This window comes from Cadophora gregata (assembly GCF_030347475.1).
Source record: "Cadophora gregata isolate MNR1 chromosome Unknown scaffold_7, whole genome shotgun sequence".
NCBI classification, from domain to species: domain Eukaryota; kingdom Fungi; phylum Ascomycota; class Leotiomycetes; order Helotiales; family Ploettnerulaceae; genus Cadophora; species Cadophora gregata.
The window spans coordinates 2,135,498-2,158,461 of NW_026695930.1; the positions used below are offsets into that span (position 1 = coordinate 2,135,498).

Here is a 22,964-nt window from a genome sequence, read left to right on the forward strand (position 1 = left end):
ATGGGCAGACTCGTGAATGCTATCCCCTCAACTGCCGAAAAACACACTTGTCTAATCGTAGGCGCGGAAGCTGCCTGCCTAGTTTCCAACGTTTAGCATTCAGATTCCAGCGTTCGTCGCTTAATTATAGGGTCTCGCTACAGTACAAGCTTGGTATGCACTCCCTGTAAAACAATAATGTGTGTTTTGATACGGTAGTTGAGGGGATAGACCTCCGATTCTGAGGTCCGCAAGTCGAATATGCACAGGGGGCTTTCGTTGCGTTAGGGAATCGAATCAGTGCTAAGTGAGGTATTAATTTGTCGTTGGTTACCAGACGTGGTCAGACCTGTTGATATTAACGAATTTTGAGAGAAGGGAAGAAAGCAATGTCGCGTCAGTCAGTCTATCAGCACTTCTGTGCAAGGTATTATACAAGTCTAAGACGAGTTTGTTTATTTCTGTACCTCTGAAGATTAAGCGAGCTGAACTAAGCATGATAATTGCTTGCAAATCTGGGTAGGTTAGTTCGGATACGGTCTGTTGGATAAGGAGGATGTAGAGAATAGAGATAGTTATCAGGTTTAGCCTTGATTGGTTAATCAGCAGTGTAATTGGGTAGAGGAATTACTGTCTGGAGCAGATGATAATTTTATGAGGGGAGGTTGGCGAGTACGGTGCATCCGAAAGACCCCAAACGCAGCCCTCAGAAATTTCTCGCTGCCACGTCGAAAAGTTCGTGAAATTGACTCCATTGAACTCGACACTAGTCTCACATCAAAGACCATTTCCGAAGCCGGGACAGACAACAACTATCCGAGATACGAGGATGAGGAGGCGTATGACCCAGAGCCGCCCTTACCCCTTTACGCAGCGGCATCGGGTGGGGATCACACCGAGCTTGAACGACTGCTGAAGATATCCGACAGAGATGGTCAATCGACGTGATAAGTACGATAACTTCAATCAACGTGACTATAATTACTGCCTTGAGGATGCTCCGAATACAGCCCTTGAGATAGCTGTAATACAGAACGACATTGAGTCAGTTAGACTTCTCCTGGACTATGGTGCAGATCCCGAGCTGTGGCTCCCTTGGTCCGAACAAAATTTCCTCAATAACGCAACTTCTGTTTGTGAGGCGGCTGCTCTTGGGCATCTAGATATCCTGAGATTGTTAATTGAAAAGGGAGGGCTTGTGACTTCCATTGTGCTGTATTCTGCGGTCGATTGTGGGCGACTAGAATGTGTCGAGGAGTTGTTCGCTTGGCTGGCAGTAAACAAGCGCAATGAGTTTGATGACGGCGTTGCGATAAGTACTGCTGTTGCATGTGCCTTGAGAATAGCCGCAGGAGGATGGAGAGAAGACATTGTTGAGTTCCTGATCACCGATGGAAATGTTGATCAGAAGTCTGTGGATTGTGCCTTGATGAAGACATTGACTCTTCAAGACGACTGGCTCAGGAGGAATTGCGTAAGTGAGGGCCCAAGTGGAGAAGCCCGAAAGAAAAGTGATGAAGTTGTGAAGCTGCTACTGGAAGCGGGAGCCGATGTTGAACCTGGGACGGATATCAAACCGCTTCATCGAGTTGTGCGAGAGGGTAATCAAGAGAGATCTTTGGTCTACTCTTAGATAGAAATGTCGATGTCAATTCTGTTAATCACAAAGGAACAAAGTACGAAGATGGACAGACGCCTCTATTTGAAGCTGTTTTAGTTGATGACATCTATTTTGTCGAACGGTTACTTGAAAAAGGCGCACGTGTAACACATATCGACAAATCTGGGAACACACTTTTACACGCCGCGACATCTAACCATACATCAGCATGCTCGACCATCATGCAGCTGCTTCTCCACCATGGCCTATCCACCTGTGCAACAAACTCGAATGGAAGGACTGCATTACATGAAGCTTCAAGCCAAGGAAATGTCGACGCACTTGAGCTCCTCCTTGCCCAAAATCAAGATTTGATTTCCTGCAAGACGCCGGAAGGCTGGACAGCTCTCCATTGCGCCATCGATCCTTTTTTGCATTGGAAAGTTGATATAGCAGTTGTCCTGCTTGCAAATGGCGCTGACATCAACGCAATTACCAAAGATGGCCGGACAGTCCTCCAACTAGCAATCGCGAGGAATCACTACGACTCGATTCTCTTCATATCATATCTCTTAGATAACGGTGCGGATATTACTGCGATATACAACGAGGGCAGAGTAGACGATTCGTACGCAGTCTCTAAGGACCCTGCTTCGATGGTTTTACAAGAAGCACGAGTAGTAGGACAGGTCGGGGATTCATTGCTACATCTCGCTGTTGACACGCAGCGCATTAACCTTGAATCTATCAATACATTACGACTACTGCTAGACCGGGGTCTCGACTTGGAATCTAGAGATATACAAGGGCGGACGCCCGTCCTGAGGCCCGCAGATTATGGCAGGGAATAGCGTTACCAGTATGTGATGGAGTTGATTAATCGGGGAGCAGATATCAATGCAAAGGATGACGCGGGGCTGGGACTTGAAGATCGGGTCAGGAATAAGGGGTACACAATCACAAGAGAAGATGGGAAGGTGGTTGGGTTTAAGAGGATGCCTGGTGCGGAATCGGAGATACGGTCGATGGAAGGAAGAGGAAGGGGATGGGGAAGAGGTCGAGGCAGAACAGTAACAACTGAGAAAATTATAGGAGGGGGACTGGGTGGCTCTAAGGAGCAGGGAAAGGGGCATGGATATGACCTCCAGGGCTCATAACTTCTTAGCGAAAGCCAGTTTTGACTCTTATAAGAGATACCATGGCAGGAAATCACAGTATTCTGCCCCAGATTGTGGGAAATAATTATCACTCGAAGTTCTTGCAGTGATACAGCGCTTTCTGTTCGACACATATGAGACTTGACCAGAGCTGGCTCAAAAACATGGACAGCTAGTCAAGACATTAGCAGCAGGATGAGACTTGGAGAAGGAAGGCATTACTTCAATGCCGATGTATTTACATCGTATGATTGGGTAGAGGACCACCCTTCTAGACCAGGTCGACCGGAAAATATTGGACAGGACCTGCAGCTTTCATTGGAAAAGCTGGCTTTCCTCCAGCATGGAGGAGTATTTCCGAAGGTCGCTTAGTTTGAGGGAGGCTATCGGCTGCAGAAAAATGTGGCCGATTCAGGCACAGCAGAACATCAAAGTCAAAGGAGAAAAAGGCTACTTTGGAACATATAGTGATAAAAATAAAACTCGGTTCTTAGAAACACTTTTGAAATAGTACCTTGATATTCTAGTGATTTTCGAGTCATATTTTATAAGAGTTTCGTTGAGAAAAACACAGCATTCAAACAACTAGGCACCTCATCAAATCAGTCACCTTTTTCTGCAGCTGATAGGGAGGCTTTCTTGAGGCTTTTCCCCTTTCCTTTATCAAAGCGTCATACATCCTCTTCTCTATCACAAAAGCATACTTCACACTATATCCCACCTCTGCATGAGAGAAATTCCACCCCCAGTAATTGCAGATCCACGTGCACCAATCTAATCGTTGAAGGATTCGCACGGGCGTGGTGTCCGGGGAAGTGAAAACCCAAACCCCAAAACCCGACAAATTCCTACTGTATGACAGCTACAGCTCAATAATAATCAAAAATGTCGCCCTACCACCGCGACCTAAAAAGAGTCGCGGCAGTTCCGGAAACTGCACCTTATTTGGTACAGTAAGAAATCAATAATATGCAGTATTTATCAGGATCCGAAAAGTCCGAAAGCTAGATTTGAAAGTTAAAGCAAGGAAGAGCGGTGTCAGGCTTATAAAGAGAGATATGTAAACAAGGCTTTTTTCAAATCTCGCTTATAGTTTGCGTTTATGAGTGCCGGTGCCGGTGCCGCGCTCGCTTTTGTTACTGCTTTTGTTGATTGAGTCCGTCAAGTACCGACGCGAACCCCCTCAGGTACCGAAGTTAAATGTCGTGAATGGACTTATTTTTACATTTTCGTGATGGGAAATCTATGAGAGGGGGGATTTTGAGCGGTGCGGGAACTCTTCTGATCGATGGAGGGGTTCCGCTCCTTGGTCGTCAGTTATCGTATCTGTTAACACGAGTGGAAGACGCTTGATAAAAAAAAAATGTATGATTGGTTTTAAGGAAGCAATCTATATTTGACATCAGGAAACAAATAAAGCAAAACAAACCTCGCTGATATAATCGTATGCATAGATGGGATGAAAAACTGAACCCAAACTGCAGAACCGTACAACGTACGATACATGCAGTTCTCAAACATTGAACTGCCGACTACGTGGCTGCGTGGCTACCGATACACCAATATCTAGAATGCTTACTGCATGATGAGAAGGACCGAATCATCACCCCATAGAGCAAAATTACCCAGAGATACTAACAACCCCAATCCCAGCTTCTCAACAAAAATCGAAGAATTGACCATGAGGAGAGATGCCAAATAGGGTTTTACCCCGCCATTGACACATGCAGGAACCAGGAATGAGCCTCGAGTATTGAAGTCTGTTCATCCGAAGTGTCCGATGTGGTTCGACGGTGATGAGAACAGTTGATTGCAGTTTCCTACCAAAGAGGCTTGAGGGGGGAGACTGTATGTCGCCGAAGCTGGTACTCATATAAAGAGCTCCCTCCTCTCCCTCTGTACACTCCAGCACCAAGCCCTCAGTTCACACCTCACAAGACAGACACCAACAACAACATTTCCAGCCATCACCATGAAGCTCTCTACACTCATTGCCATTCTATCCGCCACAGCGCCTGCTGTCCTGTCCAAAGTGACCGTCATGGACCCCAATTTCGTCCCACCCCTCGACGACTCCATCCTCGACAAGCCATCAGTCGCGAAGTTCATCGATCCAAATGTGCCGACGCTGGTCTTCAAAGACGTTATCTCGCATCGAGATGACGAGCCGGATCCAGATCGTCCCATCACTTTGCAGGATGGGCTGGTTTTTGTGCTGCAGTGTGTTCTTGCTGGGTTCAGAGAGCCTTGCTTGGTGTTTGGAGCGCCGCCTGGGAAGTGCGGTATGATGACGCCCCGCGCCCTCTTGTCATGTTTCTTTTTCTCCCTTTCGTTTTGGTGAAGAATGCTGATGAGTGTGTGATGATTGTAGTGTCTTATTTCAACTTCCAGCCGGTGAATGATACGTCGGTTTCGAATACGTATAATAATGCTGTCAGCTCCATCTCCACCAATACCGGTGGGTACTGTCAGTTCTACAAGTAAGTGAACAAAATTCCATATTGTATATCGCTTGCGAAGCTCTCCAAGCAAAAATGATAAGACTCGATGGGTATTTTCAAGTGAAGTACTGATTGTGTCGAAGGTACTTGGGCTGCGACAACAAGGGAGACGATAGGGGTCTCACTGTCAACTATAACTACAACCTTGCCGTCGCTACTGAAGAAGACCCCCGTATTCCTGAATACGAGGATCAGATCACCTCTTGGAGATGTTAAGCTAGTTGTCGAGAAGAACACTTGCTGATCTGAGTCTGTTGTGTCAAAAGATATCGTGGCTGCGACAACAGGGGTGATGATCGCGGTGTGACAATGTCGTACGAGTATGACTTGGCCGTTGCTAGCGATGGATATAGTGGTGATTACGACAATATCATTACCTCTTGGAGATGTTAAGTGGTCTTGGGCGGAATGGTCGAGCTTCGTGAGATCGTTTGTCAATCCAGATATATAGACTAGAAGAATAAATACGTCTTGCGGTGCTCGATCCACCAAGCTGAACACAACCATCTTTCTCTATCCTTTCTTGAGCTCCTTCATAAATGTTGCAAGCTTGCGCAAGCCAGCGCTCTAGCATCTCCTGGCACTAACACTGAAGCCGCATAGTCAGATGACTTCCTCGTCCTTGACTACAAGAACACAGACTGTACACAGCGGATAGTTGGAACATTTGTCGTTCGAATAGTGATGATGAGATATCAGTTTGATCTTCAGAAATAGCATAAAATATGTGCAGCACCCTACAACAATGTGACCTTGGACGGCATAACCCACCACCTTAGGATGAATATAGAACAAATGTTTGGCAATGTCTCGAAACATCAACTGTTCTTGAGGGTTGTCACAGGTTGTTGTGCCATGGTGGAGAGAAGTGTATATTCTCTGTTTTCACTTGAAGGGTCTATGGAAGCGAGGATGGAGATCCGCGTGATTGAAACTTCCCCAAGGGAGAGATGGAACTCGATGTGCTGGTAGTCGCTTGACCGGCCTTGCAAAGACAAAATAGTAGCCAAAGTTGAATACAAACAAATACAAATGGTGGATTTAAGCTTATCAAAGACTTTGAAAGTATCAATGCATTCTTCTCCAAGTGGCCTGATGAGTGATGGATCTCGACAACTGTTTGTCTATGCTTGAAGGAAGCATCACTCCATTTTGGAGATCATGTTAACCGAGCCACTCGCGCGATGTGAATTTATATGAAATCAACTGCATACCGTGCCCATGTCGCAACAGAGCCACACAGATTGCAACCCCGTCACGTGGCCATTCTCGCAAGGATCACCCTTGGCATATCTTGGAGACAAAGCTCATGGAAAACTTCCAGAATATGGAAAACTTCCAGAATATGGACAAAAAAGGAAACTTGCATGGATAAAAAAGGCAAAAGCACCCCCCGGCCTTGAGAAAAACCGCATGGGATTAAAAAGAAGCCACGCAGGTCATGGACAGGAATAAGAGGAATCCAAGATAAATGTTACATGCGAGGCATCACAGAAGGAAACATCTCTGGTCCGTGCCTGTTCAGGACCTGCGACGTGTCTCCGCCCATCAGAAACGGGATCCCTTTCCAAAGCGGCTGGCTTCTGCGCTGCCGATGGTTTCAAGTGGCTGGCCCTCCCCTTGCTGTCCAGGAGTATGATACGGCTAGCAGGCCTCTTGCCGCCCGGAGATCTATCTGGTGGTCCTGGTGGCGGCCCGCCCAGACATTCCAGATTTAATATTGGGGTCCTTTGTGAGGTGGAAATATTATGTGCGTGGAATGAGTGAGAAGACAATGATGCTCCGAAATGGAATGCAGTGTTGTTCACCGGGGATGGATTGAGAATGATGAGGTTGATGAGGGGATGTGAAGGAGACAAGAGACAAGAGACAAGAGACTGAGAAGCGAGCTGGAATTAGGGGTAGGAGAACCTCCGTCAGGTTGGAGGCTAGGGCGGATGGATGGTTGTCGATAGATAGACGGAGAGGGCCAGGGCTAGCAGCGGGCGGGAAGGCAAGGCGAGGCAAGGCGAGGCAAGGCAAGGCAAGGCAAGGCAGTCCGCTGAAACCGGAGTCTGAGGCCAGGGCATGAACAAGCTCCCGCCGGCTGCGACAAGACCACCACCATGAGAGCGTCACATAAATGAGATCGGCCTGGTTCCGAGCTTGCCTTATTATTATTATTACAGATTACGATAATACGGTGAGAATCGTTAGAGGACAAAGGACAGGGCATTGAAAAGAGGCGAGGGAGAGAGGCAAGAAAGCTCGACGGCTTTTGTCTCCATTATTGGGGAAATAGATAAGCCACCCCTGAACAGTGTGTAAATTCAATCGGGCAATCCTGGATGGGTGGTGGTGGTGGTGTTGGATTATTGTCGGCTGTTGGTCAATGAGGCCAAAGAATTCCCTCATTTCACCTGTCCTTGCCTTGTCTAGTTGCTGGTTGGGGTTGGTAACGTTGCCACTGTGGTTTTTATAGAGGAGCAAGCACTTCGTAATATCACATAATGTAAAATTGCTGTGGATTGGTCCCTAGGTAGGTAGGCAGGTAAGGCTGGCAGAAGCATTACTCGGGAACTACAGTTGATTTGTACTTTATTCCGCCCCTCGCTTGGGACACATTACAATATTGTAGGTATCCTTCAATAGAGTCGTCTTAAGAAGCCCCGAGAGGTTTTCGTCGTCAACAAGTCAACAAAACAAAACAAACGAGCCAACAAACAACAAGATCTCATCTCATAGCTCTCAGATCTGTGTCTCTTGTAAATCTACACAACATTCGATTTTGAGTTTGAATACCAAATTCCCAAAGTGCCCCTCTACTCCACTAGATCCATCGCGTCTGCCGTAGTTCTGCTTGATTGGCCTTGGGCCCGAGTCAGCTCCTGGATTGGGCAAGGATTCGAGGTGTTTGGTGGTGCTGGGAGGGGACTGTGAGGGACTGGGAGCGACTGGGAGCGACTGGGAGCGACTGGGAGCGACTGGGAGCGACTGGGAGTGGGAGCGCCTAGGCCGGCTAGCGTTAGCGTCCCCTTCGAGCGCATCCTCACCTTTCAACCCTCCTTCACAGCTGGACCTGGTCAAGCAACCATCGACGACGCGACAGACAGACACCGACCGACAGACGGCGACATTACCGCCTTCTTCAATCGACGCAGTTCCAAAGGCTGCTGTCGACAAGAGACTGTTCAGCCCTTCCTGTCGCTAGCCGACTTCGAGTGCAGCCAGAAGACTCGGCCATTTCGAGTGCCTGGGACTCCTGAGCGTCTCCTATCTGACCGCGGAGGAGCGACTGTGTCCGATAGATCAATAACGAATTCGAGCACAACATGTGTGTTGCCACTATTCATGCGTCTGCCAGTGATTCATGGCCATCTGCTAATCCTTTCTTTCGAAAATAGAACGATCTACGATTTCTTTCTACGATACCCCGCAGCCTCTTGGACTGCTTCTCAAGAGTTTCAAGAACCGACAGCCTTTTCGGCCATCATTGTACATCTTTCGTGAAAATGGCGTCACAAAACAGGTGCGTTATAGTTGTCTTTTGTCGCACAGATCCAGGAATGTGACATTCCTTGGAAACACGGAGCTTCGAAAAAGGTGGATCACTAAGTTGCGGGCTGTCAAGGTGGCTGGAGTCATTCACCGTCTTCAAGATCTCTTACTTCAACATCCTGCTCTCTTTTATCGTTATTCCCCGAGGAGTCGAATCACTATTGTTGCCAATATGATGGCTGACTATGCTCCTTCTTACAGTATTTACACGCCGGGTCAATTCATGAACCCAGGCCCAGCTCCTCGACCTCCTACTGACCGACCTCGACTTAATCTCACTCCCTCTACCCAAAATCTCCCTGGCAATATGTCTCAAATGAGCATAAATTCTCCCATCACCCGGACTGCCACCTCCACATACACCGGATCAACTGTATCCCTACCGCTGGCTCGCTCAAACACCAATATGGATGGTATGGGTGGAGTTGCGATCATCAAAGAGGGTTGGGCTTCCGTCAAGGAGGGCAAAAACTTCATCAGTCCCTGGAAACAAAAATGGCTCATCCTACGAAAAGAGGCTCTGGATTTTCACAAGACCGAAGGCGGCAAAATTTCGTACCAGATCGTTCTAAAGGATGTACTTGGCGTTTCCCGAGTCGAGGCTGCTGGTACCATTTTTGAAATTAAGCGGGCTCTAAATGGATCATCAACCAACCCAGGCGAGGACGACGGGATTTCCAAGACGCTGCAGATCAGAGTGAAGGGCGATGATGACTTGTACGAGTGGATTGACTTCATATATGCGCGCTGCCCGGGTATGGGTGGTGTTAGCAACCCCACTAATTTTAGCCATTCCGTTCACGTTGGATTCGACCCCCAGACTGGTGAATTCGTTGGTCTACCTCCCGAGTGGTCCAAGCTGCTCAACTCGTCAGCCATCACCAAGGAGGACTATGAGCGTAACCCACAGGCCGTCTTTGAAGTTTTGGAATTCTACTCAGATATCACGAAGCGAGCTCAGAACCCTAGCCAGTACCCTAGTCTCACACCAACTCCTCCGACTATCTTGAACCAGAACAAGCAACTAGGTTATGGTATGAGCGGTGCTAGTGTTGCGCCTCCTCGTCCAATTCAGAACAACCAGAGGAATAACAGCTATGGTACACCTCAATCTAGCACCCCTGCACCTCGCCGACCAACACCTCCCGAGCAACAGCAGCAACGACAGCAAATGCAACAGATGGCTTCCAACTATGTCGATCCTCAATCTCGTGAAGACCAAAGGCAGAAGCAACTTGAGGCTCAACGCCAGCGGGATAAGGAGCAGCGAGACAAGGAGATCGAGGAGCAGAACCGTCGGGATATGGAGGCTTACAATGCATCACTTCCAAAAACGCGCCCAACGATTGCCCAGCAAGAGGTTGGTGGATTTGGCGGCGGTAACACGGATAGGTATAATCCATCCAGAGCTGCACCACCCGCCCCACGACCTCAACAAGGACAGCAAGGTCAACCACAACCCCTCAGAACTCAGAGACAAGCTCCATCAGCACCAACCCCAAGCAATGGCAGTCGTCCACCTGTGAATACGCAGCAAAGCTCGTCATCCGTCAACCAAAGCCAAAATGGAGGCTCTCGTTCGCCTGCTAGAGCTGAGAACCAACGCCCACAGGATCCTCGATATCAAAACGGCTCCCAGCCAGCAACACGTGCCCCGACCAATGGTCAGCAACCACCATCCCGCCTTCCAGCACCAGTACAGCAAGTCAAGCCTCTCAATGTTGCTGCTAAGCAGCCCACTGGGGCCAATGGCATTCAACAGAATGACGCTGTCAAGGCGGCTGAAGCTGCTTTGACTTCCAAGCCAACCGCGACCGAACGGAAACAAGATGTTCGCATGTCCACCATGTCCGAGAACGAAGTAATGGCCAAGCTGAAAGAGGCTGTGTCCAAGGATGATCCCAATTTGTCGTACTCCAAGCAAAAGAAGATCGGCCAAGGAGCATCTGGTTCAGTTTACGTTGCTAAGGTTAAGGAGAACCCAGCATCTCCTGTCGCTCGTGAAGTTATCCGCCAACAGGGCAGCAAGGCTCAAGTGGCTATCAAGCAAATGGATTTGGCACACCAACCAAGGAAGGAGTTAATTGTTAATGAGATTATGGTCATGAAGGACAGCAAGCACCGAAATATTGTCAATTTCCTGGACGCTTTCTTGCGCAACAACTTCACTGAGCTGTGGGTTGTTATGGAGTATATGGAGGGAGGTGCTTTGACTGATGTCATTGACAACAACCCAAGCATAACCGAGGATCAAATTTCAACTATCTGTCTTGAGGTAAGAATCACTCTTCAAAGGATAAAATCAGTATTAACACATCGTAGACATGCCGTGGGTTGGAGCATTTGCACAACCAATCTATCATTCACAGAGATATCAAGTCCGATAACGTTCTTCTTGATGCTCGTGGGAATGTCAAAATCAGTGAGTACAGTGAATCATATCGTGAAGATTAACGTGCTAACTCAATGTAGCCGATTTTGGATTCTGCGCCAAGCTCACCGAGTCAAAGTCTAAGCGTGCCACCATGGTCGGTACACCTTACTGGATGGCTCCTGAAGTTGTTAAGCAGAAGGAATACGGTCCCAAGGTCGATATCTGGTCTCTTGGTATCATGGCTATTGAGATGATCGAGTCCGAACCCCCATACCTGAACGAGGAACCACTCAAGGCTCTTTATCTCATCGCTACCAACGGTACTCCACGCCTCAAGAAGCCCGAGAAATTGAGCAAGGAGCTGAAGGCATTCCTGTCTGTATGTCTCTGTGTTGACATCCGAAGCAGAGCGTCTGCTCTTGAGCTTCTTCAACACGACTTCTTGAAGCACGGCTGTGCATTGGGCAGTCTGGCTGATCTTTTGGCTTTCCGCAAGCACGCCAAGTAGAATGCGCAACTTATTCCATGAAAGATAATGATCACGTTTACGACATGATATGTTTGTATTGAAGCAGATTGGCGGTCCGATATTGTTACATTTCCAGCTCCGCGGGTTGATATGCATTTGTTCGTGCTGGATCTCACACACTATTCGGCACGAATACCGGCGTTACGGGCGGCCTTTTGACTGTGCTCCTGGATTCTTCTGCATAGCAGCGCCAGCCCGGTCAGGTCAGCACTATAAAGCGGTCTTACATTGTTCTCGGGGATGTTTTGCAGGGGGGTGTTGTTTGAAAAATCATAAAGGACAAACTGGGATATACTTTGTTTACTTTCTTCCCGTTCTTTTCCCACCTCTTCTTCGTTATTTGTCGCCCGGATATGGTAGACTTCACACCATGCTTTGGGTGCTGCAAATCGAGACATGGGTTTCAGAGTCGAGCTTCGGAAAGAAGAAAGAAAGAGAGAAAGGATACGGCGCATGATAGGAATGCATGGAACAAAAAGAATTTAAGTAATGACTTACTGTCTTGTGCCCGATACCCCGGAACGAAGTGACTATAATCTAATTATTGACCTCATCGTAAAGTCTCTGCTGCATGAAAATATCCGTAGCTTGGTTCAAGAAAATCTGCATGCAGCTTTCCTTCCTGCATGATATCCACATCTGCAAGAAACCTCTCCTCTCCTGGGCATTTGTCCCCAGACAATACAAGGGTTCAGATGGACTAGTCTCGGCAAGCGGGGCGTTTTGTTTGATTCGGGGCACCCCACCTTTCATTGGCCAGACCAACCTCCCATGCTTTTATCCTAGCTCCAACCTTGAAATCTGGACACCCGCCTAGAGAGCTTCGTCATAACACCTTTCTGATTTCCAGCTTCAACTTCACAAGAGCAGATAATTCGCATCTGCGACTACAAGTGCTCATCGCAGAATAGTTATGGCACCTTTAATTCCTTCCGCAAAGGCCACCTTGTCCTATCCTCTCTATGCAGTAGATTTCGACCCCCTCGATTCAACGCGATTGCTTGTAGGAGGCGGAGGCGGCGCGGGGAGAACAGGCGTTGGGAATAAAATCGTAAGTAAAGCTGGAGATATACACCAAGTACTACATATCACATACTAATTCAATGTCCAGACACTCCTTGATACATCAAATCCCAACGAGCTCCAAGAACTGCGCGACATCGAGCTCAGCAAAGACGAAGACAATGTGACGAGTCTAGCAGTCGGAGTAGATCAGGATGGATCGCCCCTTGTCTTCGCGGGTGTGAATTCCAGCCCGGCAGATATGGAGAAGGGCAAGAATCTTCATTTCCGCGTCTTCAGGACGGATGCCTCTGCGACTGCGAAAGGCAAAGCTGTTGCGAAGAAGGCGGCTGCGGATAAGATCACCGAGATCTCGAGGTCTACATTATTCCAAGGGACAGAGAAGGAGCTGTATCAGAGGATTACGAGGTTATCGAAGCCGTTTCAGGGACAGCCTCAGCTGGGCGCTGTTGCGACGGGGTTGTCCAAGGCCGCGGAAATTGTGCTGTTCGATACGACGTCTACGAGTCCGCCGAAGTCGAGGGGCGGGGTGCAGAGTAATAAGGAGGCTGTGGATGTGGATTTCATTCAGACGGGGAAAGACGAGTACTTCTTTGCTTACTGCGATGAGCATGATATCTATCTGAAAAAGATATCTGCAGAGACGGATGCTGAGGAGCCAGAATGTGTTTACATTACGCCTGCGACAAGGGACGCCCAAAGGCCGACAACTCCAAAGTTTCGGGCATTGAGGTTTCTGTCGAAGGATTTCATTATCATGCTCACGAACATCGCGAGTAATAGCGGGGTCGTCCTACAGATCTTCCGTATACCACCCAGCGGGAAAGGCCAATGCCGACTCTCACAATCAATACGCCTCCCCTCGAGAATAACCAAAGCCACCGGCCTTGCAGTATCGAACCTCACTCCTCCAGTCTCACCTACCTCACCACAAGGATACACGCAATTTGTCATCGCTGTTGCTGGCCACGATATCTCGATTTCCCTTTTCAAAGTCGACCTCCAAGTCGAAGGAACCGTCTCCCTAGTATCCAAAATCAAACCCTTCCGCACCTTCAAAAACGTCCACCCACTCCAAATAACCGGCCTATCATTCTCCAACTTCACACCTCCAACTCACCCCGTCACGGCCCAAACTCCTCCACAGCATCTCAAACTCGCAAGTGTAGGAGTAAGCAACACGGTAGTAGTGCACACCCTCCCACTCTTCCCCGTCCCCCTATCCGTCAAGCGAGGCCAGTCCAAAACACCACGCTACGTCGTCGCTCTACCATCCTCAGCCGCCGTCTTCGGAATGGGAATCCTAGTCTCCATCATCGGCATCGCACTAGCATCTATCATCATCCAAGGCATTCTCGAGATCCGTGGCGGTGTACCCGTTTACCTGAACGCGAGGAATCGTCTTCCTATTGTGTTGCAGGAGAAGTTAGGAAGGCCGTATGAGTTCCCTGAGGGGTATAAACCCGTTCCGTCAAGTCTCGGTAGCGATACTGCAGTTTCCAAAATCAACGTCCACCCTACAGGTATAAACCACCACCATATTGGCGTCCCTCTCGACTCAGACACTGACCCAGAATCAACAGACGGATCCGGACCCGCTTCCACCACGCCTACCCCCCTCCCAGAATTCTTCCAAGACCTAAAACTGCAACAAAAAGCCTTCTCAGACTACGTCGTGGTCCTCCGCGAAGGAGAGGGGGAAAGCGACGAGGCCGCTGTCGAGATGCACGTCCACGACGAGGAGAAGCACGGCAAGCACGAGGCTAAGACGTGGGAGGAGTTGCCGCGGGAGCAGAAGGAGGGTTGGAAGAGAAGGTTGAGCGAGGCGGGGCATTGGGCGGAGGAGATGGGGGAGAGTGTTTTGAAGGGGGTGCTGTTTAGTGAGCTTGCTGGGGTGGTGGGCGGTGCTGTTAGGGGGTAGAGGGGAAGGGTTGAGAGGGGGATGGAGTTGGAAATGGGGTCGTGTAAAGTAGGATCGAGCAGAGAGGGAATGTGAATATGAATCCATCCATCCCGTCGAGAGGGAGGCGGCGCGGCGGGGCGGGTTGTTGGGTGTGGGGTATTGAGGCGCGAATGTGAGATGCAATGCTCGCTCTCTATAGAACGCTACCTTACCTACCTAAGTCATCATATTGAAGGAATATAAAGTAAAGTAAATCAAAGCCTACAGATCATCGACTCGACGATGCGTTTGATTTTGTTATTGATATGGGTGTTGGTATCGAAATCGCATCGCCTATCATCAATGAAAAGAAACTTGAAGATTGATCCCTGGTACATATATGTAAGCATGCATGTATGTATTGAGATGTGATGTTGGATCTAGCTTGGCGTGTGCGTGAGTGTTTGAGAGATGCTCGTATCTGTATTCTTACTTATGCTTCATTTCAATATTTGAGATGCAGATATCATTCTTGATGGTTTCAAGGCTCGTATGTCTACTTCTTGTAGTGGTTCGTGCCCATGTAGGAGGAGAGGGGTAAAGTACTGACGGTATAGCGGTACATAAGAACTGTAGGGTGGAATTAAAGTGATAATGGTGACCTTAGGTGAAGATGCGATGATTGCTGGGACGTGTACATACTCTATAATCCATCCTCACATAACATCCACAACATTTCTCTGCGGACCTAGCACCGATCCACTACGGCGCTCTCCTCCGAGGCCATGGCAGAGACAAGCGGCAAGCCCCCCTCTACCCCACTCGATACACCTAGAAACCTATCACCAGACTCAGCAATATCTCCCCTACCTTATCAACCCCATCCTTACCTCACCACGCACGCACTCCTCCCAACCAAACCTCCACAATCCCAGCTTAGCCTAGAAGTAATAATCTTCTCATCTCCCCCCCTAGGTAATCTTACTACACCAAGGCTCGTCTAACCTTATATTTATATCCGCAAGTAACTTAAACGCAAGTAACTTAACTTACCTGGCCAAGCTTCGCGCCTCCTTTGCGTTTTTCAGTGCATGTTGTGACGAGATGGAGAGAGAACGGTGCTTATTAGTAAAAGGGAAGTGTTAGTGAAGTATTAAGATGGTGCTGTGGCTGATGAGGAGCAGGAGGTGGAGTGGAGGCCACTGGTGTGGTGGTTTGGAGCGTAAGGTAGTTGAGATATGGGACTTAGGAAGAGGGTAATGGGCTGGGATTGTGATTGGGATTGGGATTGGGATTGGGATTGTCTATCTGCTGGTGGTGGTGCTACTTTGTTGCGGAGCACATGGTGTGGTTTAGTAGATTGATGAGTTGGAAGGAGTTAAAGGTGGTTTCGAAAGACATGGTGTTTGGTTGGGCGGATCTTGGTAGAATTGCCCTGGTGTTTGAGAGGGTGGGAATAGCGTTGAGGGAGGGGGGGGGGGTTGTGTTTCTACAATGAGGTTATTTTTCGGGTTTCTGTGTTTGACTGAGGAAGGCGATTTGGCACCGACGTGAATCAATGCCTAAGATTGAGAATAAAACTGCAGGTTATGTGGGAGGAAGGAGAGCGTCATAAGTCTCGATATACATGCTCTAGTGTGCTACTACCGTGCTAAACCAAGCCAGTCGGATGCGCGTGAATTTGAAGTCGATGGAAAGGAAGATCATGAGATTGATGAAATCGAGAGATAACAAATCAGCTTATTTGGGAAGTAAGAATATTCTAAACGAATAAGTATCCAGAATCTCGATACGTATGACAGAAATATGTCCAACATAGTAACGGGGTTTTGGACATCAACTAGCCAAAGGGTCCAATCAAACTGTCAGACAGCAAATGAGTACGTGGGCGCTTTTATACCTGGATGAAATGAAATCGTACTTATTTGCTTGCGGATTCTTGCTTGATCCTCATATGTCCAAGACAAAAGTAGTTCTCACTTCGCAATTTTCTGTTGGAAGAATACAAATAGAAGGGAACTATCTGGTCAAGAAATGATTGACAGTCAACGTTGAGAGCAAGGTGCGTAATAGGTAAACGGTCCGAAAGTGCTTCTAGCGCCCCAATCCCATCCTCCCATGTTCTCCGCCAGTTTTCCGCTTGAAAAGGCGCAAAGGAGAAGGGTTGCGATGGTGGGGGTGGGGAAACCCCGCAACTGGCCATGAGGTAGAAAGCCGGGCTCTGACGGGCGGATAGGTAGGAGTAGGAACCTCATCTTGGTCTAATTGCAGGTAAGATCTACTGAACCCCGCGAGGGTTCGTGTGAAAGCTTGCTTGTCTTGCCGATTTTTTGAATAGCCTCTATGTGCCGTGTGGACTTCAATACTTGGTGAATGGTTAGGTCTGTAGTTTATTGCGCTGCCATTTAGGAAACATTGCTTGATCTGGTGAAAGTAGACAACATATTTGAAGTACGAAATTAGTTTTGATTTTCGCAAGTCGTTAAATGAGGTATCTAGGTATCCTCACGTCTCTAGCTAAGCACGATCTCAGGAAGCTGCGATTAGTCCTAGGGCCAGGATCGTCCGAACTGCCCGGTCAGGCAGAACGCGCGCAGATTCTAGCGGGAACCTAAGGTACTCACCCCGCTATGTTAGTAAAAAGCTTCTCTTGCTTGCAGATGTCGTGTTCCTGGGCTGGTGAAGTCATACCTTAGGAGATGTTGTGTCAAGGTCGGGAAGAGGGGTCGTCGATCTTCGGCTTGAGTTTGACCGGACTTGTATAAAAGATGGCTGTCGTCCGTATTTCGGGTGACATTCTGTTCACAAAGATAGGCACCAAAGCGAAATGTTCAGAATGGCTGTTAAGAGTTTGTTGCTTGGTGTCGCTACTACAACACTTCTTGCTGGATGTGTTGGAGCTGTTAGGAATGGACTTGCTATTACGCCACAAATGGGCTGTGAGTTTGCCATGCGACTTATCACGAGACCAATGGACGGAAGCTAATAATCCTTTAAGGGGATAACTGGAACGCCCTCGGTTGCGATGTTTCCGAAGACCTGCTCGTCGAAACAGCAAACTTAATCGTAGATTACGGCCTCAAAGACCTAGGCTATCACTACGTCGTCCTGGATGACTGCTGGAGCGTCGGCCGCAACGCCTCCAACAACAACAGTCTCATTGCGGATCCTGAGAAATTCCCTCGCGGTATGGCGGCAGTAGCTGATGACATCCATCAGCTTGGCCTAGGTTTCGGCATGTATTCTTCGGCGGGATTGTATACCTGTGGAGGGTATGCTGGAAGTCTTGGCTATGAGGAGGTTGATGCGAAGACGTGGGCGGAGTGGGGTGTGGATTATCTGAAGTATGACAATTGCTATAATGAGGGCCAGGCTGGGGATCAGAAGATTTCGGAAGCGAGGTCAGTTATGTCGCAGAGAATTTCCAATACATGACCGGAAAGCTGACGAATGTAGATATGCGACTATGGCGAGGGCTTTGAATGCGACTGGTCGACCGATTTTGTACTCTTTGTGCAACTGGGGAGAAGATTATCCTTGGAATTGGGGATCTACCATTGCCAATAGTTGGAGAATCACGGGAGATGTCTTCGATTATTGGGATACTTATGACGCGAGATGTCCTTGGTAATGGCACCTGATACCCGTATTATTACTATCCGTTAATTCAAATAGCGAGGGAGCCGATTCATGGGATTGCAGCCTTCCCGGCTTCCATTGCTCCATCACTAATATCATGAATAAAGCAGCGTTCGTAGTATCAAAGTCCCAGCCAGGCGGATGGAACGATCTTGATATGTTGGAAGTTGGAAATGGAGCCATGACAGATACTGAATATGTGGCCCATTTCAGCATGTGTATGTTATTTACTCCAAGTGTCTTGTTCCATTGCCGAGTAAGCTAACAGAGAATGATCAGGGTCTGCTGTCAAGAGTCCTCTCATCATGGGAAACGATATCCGGACCATCGCACCCTCAGATCTATCAATCCTGTCCAACGCAGCAGTCATAGCAGTAAACCAAGACCCGCTTGGCTCATCCGCCTCACGCCGCTGGATGCGCGTCCCAGGCAGCCGAGACCCCTATTCGGGCCCAGCACTTCAGCTCTGGTCTGGAGGTCTCAAATCTACGACCGGAGGTGACCATAACGACATGCTTGTTCTCATGATCAACGGTCTCGACGAGACAACAACTATGAACGCCTCACTCGCCGATATCTTCGCCGACAGCGGACCGAACGGCAAAGCGCCTCAGATTCAGATGAGCTGGGAAGTGCGCGATTTATGGGCCAATAGAATGAGTAATGATACGGCTATGGGTATAATTTCTGCGTCGAATGCGACGGGTAATGCGACGACGGGGTGGAATGCTACGACGTTTGGGGGTGAAAGTAGGTATAATGCTACGGCGAAGAGTTATACGCAGGGTTTGGCGGATCAGGATGAGTTGTTGCTGGGGAATGTGACCATGACTGTGCAGGCTGGGGGGATGATCAGTGCGAGGGTGGAGGCGCATGGGGTGAAGATGTATAGGTTGAGGTATGCTGGTGGTGGGGGAAAGAGGAAGAGGGATGAATTGTAATGTGATGTGTGTAGGTGGTGACAATTACTGGATAGTGTTATAAAGTACTCAGTAGTTGAATTTGACCAGCTTAAAAAATTTCCAATAGCTTTCAATGAATGCCATGTACAGCCAGGCAGATGGGTCGTCCCGTCCTCGCTTAGGCCCTTTTTCCTGTCAACATCACCTGACATCATACAAAACCGTTTTGGCCATCTACTTGCGACATAAATTTGATGATTATTATGACAGGCCGGATGAATGTTCAAACTGCTTATGTCCAGATCTCGTCCCCGATTAAATGGTTCCACCAGTCGTGGTCAAACCGGCTTCTCATAATAAACACAAGGCAGCCGGTCGAGCCAAGGGAGGGGTAAAGAGTGGGGCAGTTCTTGTCCGGATCTAAAAAGCAACTAAATCTTACCACTCTGAGTCAAGATAGAAGTTGAGCTTGGAACTTTGATAACATGAGTGGCTGTCACCACGGGCACCGTCTTGTCCAAGATGCAGTTTTGCCTCTTTAGGAACAGCATGGATTTGGTGGGACTCATCTAGGAAGATAAATTGCACGTTCTTCGTAGTTCAATTCACAACTCTTTATTTCTCTCAACTGGTGGCGGATTCATCAGCAGGAGATAATCGTTTACTGCCACTCTGAAAAATTACATCGGCGACGAATATGGACGGTTCTACAGCACGTTACAAGCAGGTGCTCACTAGCAGCAAGCACACTTACAATTATGTGAGTGCGATGAAGTCTTATCAACAGATATATTGGTTGTGATTGTCAGAAGAAACAAATGATGGAGAAAGCTGATCAGATTCCTACCTTCAGTATTCATCAGCATCTCCAAAGTCTAAAACCACGATCCTTTTCATCCATGGCTTCCCCTACTCGTCAAAGATCTGGCGTGATCAAATTTCTCATTTTGAGAAGCTAGGATACGGATGCATCGCACCTGATATTTTGGGGCATGGCAAAACGAGCAAGCCGAAGGATCCCGCTGAATATTCGGTATGTGCCAGTTCTCTAAATGCCGTTTCATTTTCGTTCAGTTTCGCGCTAACTTTGACAAAGTGTCCGGTCGCCTCTAGGTCGATGATTGACATTCTTGATGCAGAGGGTGTCGAGAAGGCGATAATTGTCGGTCATGATTGGGGAAGCTCAATCGCGTCGGGGACGGCAGTTGCCTATCCCTCGAGAGTGCTTGCATTGGTCATGGTGTGTGTGCCATACTTCAAGCCGGGTCCGTTCGATTTGAAGGCTATCAACGACATGACGGAGCAGGCTTTTGGTGCTGCTTGCTTTGGGTATTGGGAGGTGTTCCTGAATGAACCGGAGTTGTTGACTCAGCACGTAAGTTGATTTCGGTAACGTATGTATTAGCGTGAGAGAGTACGAGCTGATTGAGTCTTAGATTGAGTCTTTCTATGAGATGTTCTTTGCCAAGGATACTGCGGCTTGGGTAGTAAGTGCTGAAATGACGGATGGGTGAACTAGACAGGAGGGCTGACAAGATCAGAAACATTTGACCTCGAGAGGAAAGCTTCGGGAGTGGCTGGTCTCGGACGGCCGATGTGAAGTGAAATCTTCTATTGAGGAGATAGTATGCGCATTTCCGATGCCAGCGAGGTGACCCAGTAGCTGACTTCGATAGGATCGACAAGACTTCCTCGCCAATGATTGGGAAGCCGCGCTGCAGTATTACCACTGCTTCGCCGAGGGGTACAATGAAGAAGCTGAGAAAGGGACTTGGACATCTGGATGACGAAGGTGTGAATTGCTTTGCTGACTATTGAATGCAGATATTCCCGAGGATGAAACCGATGTTCTTGTTCCAGCACTCATGGTTGCAGCGACGAGTGATGGCTGCTCGCCTCTTCCAATGGTGGAGAGTATGCAAAGCGGTCTCAAAGACGGGAAGCTAGTTGTCATTGATGGCGACCATCATATTTTCCTTGATCATCAGGATCAGTTCAATAAGGAACTCGAAACTTTCTTCAAGGAGAGGGGATTCAACCCTCAGACTTGAAAAATGATGGCGGAGAAGATCTCCGGAAAGCGTATGAGTAGATTTTCAGATATACAAGACGGAGTTTCCACGATACTTAGCTCAGGAGAGACCTATCAGTGCTTTAGATATACCACCAGGCTAGACTTTCATCTTGCTGAAGCTACGACACGTGATTATAAACGCAATCCTTGAAACCTAATTGCAGTAGTAGGTAGGGTAGTGCAAAGCCTGTAGCGAGATCCTGTAATTAACTTCGTAAGGGAAGAGCGCTGAAATCTGAATGCTGCGTTGTTCTCCAGGGAGCCTTAGCGCCTCACTCAGCGCTGTACCCTGAAAATTGTGTTGGGATAATCAATGCTGACTAATTTTCAGCAGATATATGCCAGAGATGTAACACACAGAACAGCTGGAAACCCCTAATCTCTATCAATCAGATAACGAAGTAAGCCAAAATTCGCTTCACTGTTTACCAGGGACGCTTAGCGAGGAGTCGTCGTGAACGCAAACTCCCGCGTTGTTGAAAAATGCGGGGGGAGGTCTACGTTAGCCCACTAGCTCGTACATTTGATTTTTCTCCGAAAGCAATATCGTTGTGAGGATACCGATCAGCCTATTTCCAGGCACTGGAAGGGGATATTTCTGGGTCGATCTGTTGGTTTTCTGCCTCGTCAGCCTCGTTTTTCGAAGCAAGGCGTACAACCGAGAGGGTCGCAGAAAAGGCTTACAGCGACAGAATCTGATACTTTAAAGAGCTCACATCTCCATCTATGCTTCGTCGCAAAGACAATTCTCTATTTTCCATTGTCAAATCTAGCAGAATTCCACTTGCACAATAAGAAAACAGGTCACTACACCAGTTATTCGGTCTTAGTTTGAGTAACAATGGGTGGTGGACTTTTCAACCCGCTTGGTCCTGTTCTCGCAGCTCTCTACCGTCCTGAGGAAGAATCAGGGCACCGTCGTATCCAAGAATCGCAGTGGTACCAACCATTGGTTTTGCAGAGTAACACACTCGATTCTCGACTGTCACTCGCCAAAATCCATCGATCATGCAACAAAGCCTGCGCCATCTACTGTATCCCTAAAATCCACATTGGGATGAGCGGATTCTGGAGGGGTGTCTATGATAAGTGGTTTATCCCAAACAATGGAGTCGATATTGAGTTTGGGACATTCTTTGCGCACTTCATCGCGTGTTGGTACGAGGAGAGTCCGAACGAGGTTGAGGCCATTTTGGAGGTGCATGAGAGACTGTGTAGGCAGGTTGAGAAGAGGCAGGGTGTATTGGATGAGATTGATAAGGAGGAGACTGAGCGATTCAAGAGGTACCATAAGTTTTATGAGCTCGGGTTGGCGTTCCGCAGTGTCTTTATTATCGTGGACAAACCAGATTGGAAAAATGAAGGTGTGCTGCTGGTGCGGACAGGTGATGCTGAGGGGTTGAGGAAATGGCCGATTGGGTCCGAGGCTGAGAAAATTGGATTTGGAGCGGTAGGCGATGGGAGAGGAATAGCTCGTCTGAGTCTGGAAAAGGCCATGGAAGTCGTGCTTGGGATGTATCATCAATCGGAGAGTGAAACTCAGACGGCTCGCAGGCTGAAGCCGAATGACCCGCCGCATGTTTGTGTATATTGAGATGAGATAGGTGTCTAGTACCAAAGAGCTTGGTTAGTACTCTGGAAGGCTTAAATTATTCTTAGTGCCAGTCCGAGGGTGTCAAGTCAATGAGAAGAACCTGAATTTTGATGCTTCCATCGTTTCTTTGAACTAAACAGTTCGAAGCGTCTGTTACATAACCAAGGAGAGAA

General features: G+C 48.2%; 9 protein-coding genes across 9 annotated transcripts; all 9 read left to right on the plus strand.

Moving 5' to 3' along the window:
* Positions 1-732: 732 nt before the first annotated feature.
* Positions 733-1,923, plus strand: ONS95_013458 (uncharacterized protein). Its single transcript, XM_058507109.1, has one exon. It carries the CDS (start codon positions 911-913, stop codon positions 1,610-1,612), a length of 702 nt encoding a protein of 233 aa, XP_058357840.1. The 5' UTR covers positions 733-910; the 3' UTR covers positions 1,613-1,923.
* ONS95_013459 (uncharacterized protein) lies at positions 1,822-3,211 on the plus strand (the record flags this gene model as incomplete). The annotated part of the gene is made up of 1 exon (XM_058507110.1): positions 1,822-3,211. One exon carries the CDS (start codon positions 1,822-1,824, stop codon positions 2,428-2,430), a length of 609 nt encoding a protein of 202 aa, XP_058357841.1. The 3' UTR covers positions 2,431-3,211.
* A 1,497-nt stretch (positions 3,212-4,708) lies between these two features.
* On the plus strand, positions 4,709-5,630 carry ONS95_013460 (uncharacterized protein; the record flags this gene model as incomplete). Its single annotated transcript, XM_058507111.1, has 3 exons — positions 4,709-5,018; positions 5,108-5,216; positions 5,504-5,630. The coding sequence occupies 3 exons, from the start codon at positions 4,709-4,711 to the stop codon at positions 5,628-5,630; spliced, it is 546 nt and encodes a 181-aa protein (XP_058357842.1).
* A 2,667-nt stretch (positions 5,631-8,297) lies between these two features.
* Positions 8,298-12,169, plus strand: CLA4 (Protein kinase). The gene is made up of 5 exons (XM_058507112.1): positions 8,298-8,550; positions 8,621-8,745; positions 8,976-11,049; positions 11,097-11,196; positions 11,247-12,169. Exons 2-5 carry the CDS (start codon positions 8,729-8,731, stop codon positions 11,654-11,656), a joined length of 2,601 nt encoding a protein of 866 aa, XP_058357843.1. The 5' UTR covers positions 8,298-8,550; positions 8,621-8,728; the 3' UTR covers positions 11,657-12,169.
* Positions 12,170-12,479: 310 nt separating this feature from the next.
* Positions 12,480-15,220, plus strand: ONS95_013462 (uncharacterized protein). Its single transcript, XM_058507113.1, has 2 exons — positions 12,480-12,728; positions 12,789-15,220. Exons 1-2 carry the CDS (start codon positions 12,591-12,593, stop codon positions 14,619-14,621), a joined length of 1,971 nt encoding a protein of 656 aa, XP_058357844.1. The 5' UTR covers positions 12,480-12,590; the 3' UTR covers positions 14,622-15,220.
* A 2,189-nt stretch (positions 15,221-17,409) lies between these two features.
* On the plus strand, positions 17,410-19,162 carry ONS95_013463 (uncharacterized protein; the record flags this gene model as incomplete). Its single annotated transcript, XM_058507114.1, has 5 exons — positions 17,410-17,521; positions 17,581-17,983; positions 18,039-18,209; positions 18,258-18,439; positions 18,501-19,162. 5 exons carry the CDS (start codon positions 17,410-17,412, stop codon positions 19,160-19,162), a joined length of 1,530 nt encoding a protein of 509 aa, XP_058357845.1.
* Positions 19,163-19,820: 658 nt separating this feature from the next.
* ONS95_013464 (uncharacterized protein) lies at positions 19,821-20,910 on the plus strand (the record flags this gene model as incomplete). The annotated part of the gene is made up of 6 exons (XM_058507115.1): positions 19,821-19,883; positions 19,977-20,156; positions 20,220-20,498; positions 20,560-20,610; positions 20,665-20,748; positions 20,800-20,910. 6 exons carry the CDS (start codon positions 19,821-19,823, stop codon positions 20,908-20,910), a joined length of 768 nt encoding a protein of 255 aa, XP_058357846.1.
* A 78-nt stretch (positions 20,911-20,988) lies between these two features.
* Positions 20,989-21,174, plus strand: ONS95_013465 (uncharacterized protein; the record flags this gene model as incomplete). The annotated part of the gene is made up of 1 exon (XM_058507116.1): positions 20,989-21,174. One exon carries the CDS (start codon positions 20,989-20,991, stop codon positions 21,172-21,174), a length of 186 nt encoding a protein of 61 aa, XP_058357847.1.
* A 756-nt stretch (positions 21,175-21,930) lies between these two features.
* On the plus strand, positions 21,931-22,892 carry ONS95_013466 (uncharacterized protein). Its single transcript, XM_058507117.1, has one exon. It carries the CDS (start codon positions 22,039-22,041, stop codon positions 22,789-22,791), a length of 753 nt encoding a protein of 250 aa, XP_058357848.1. The 5' UTR covers positions 21,931-22,038; the 3' UTR covers positions 22,792-22,892.
* The last annotated feature ends 72 nt before the right edge of the window (positions 22,893-22,964 follow it).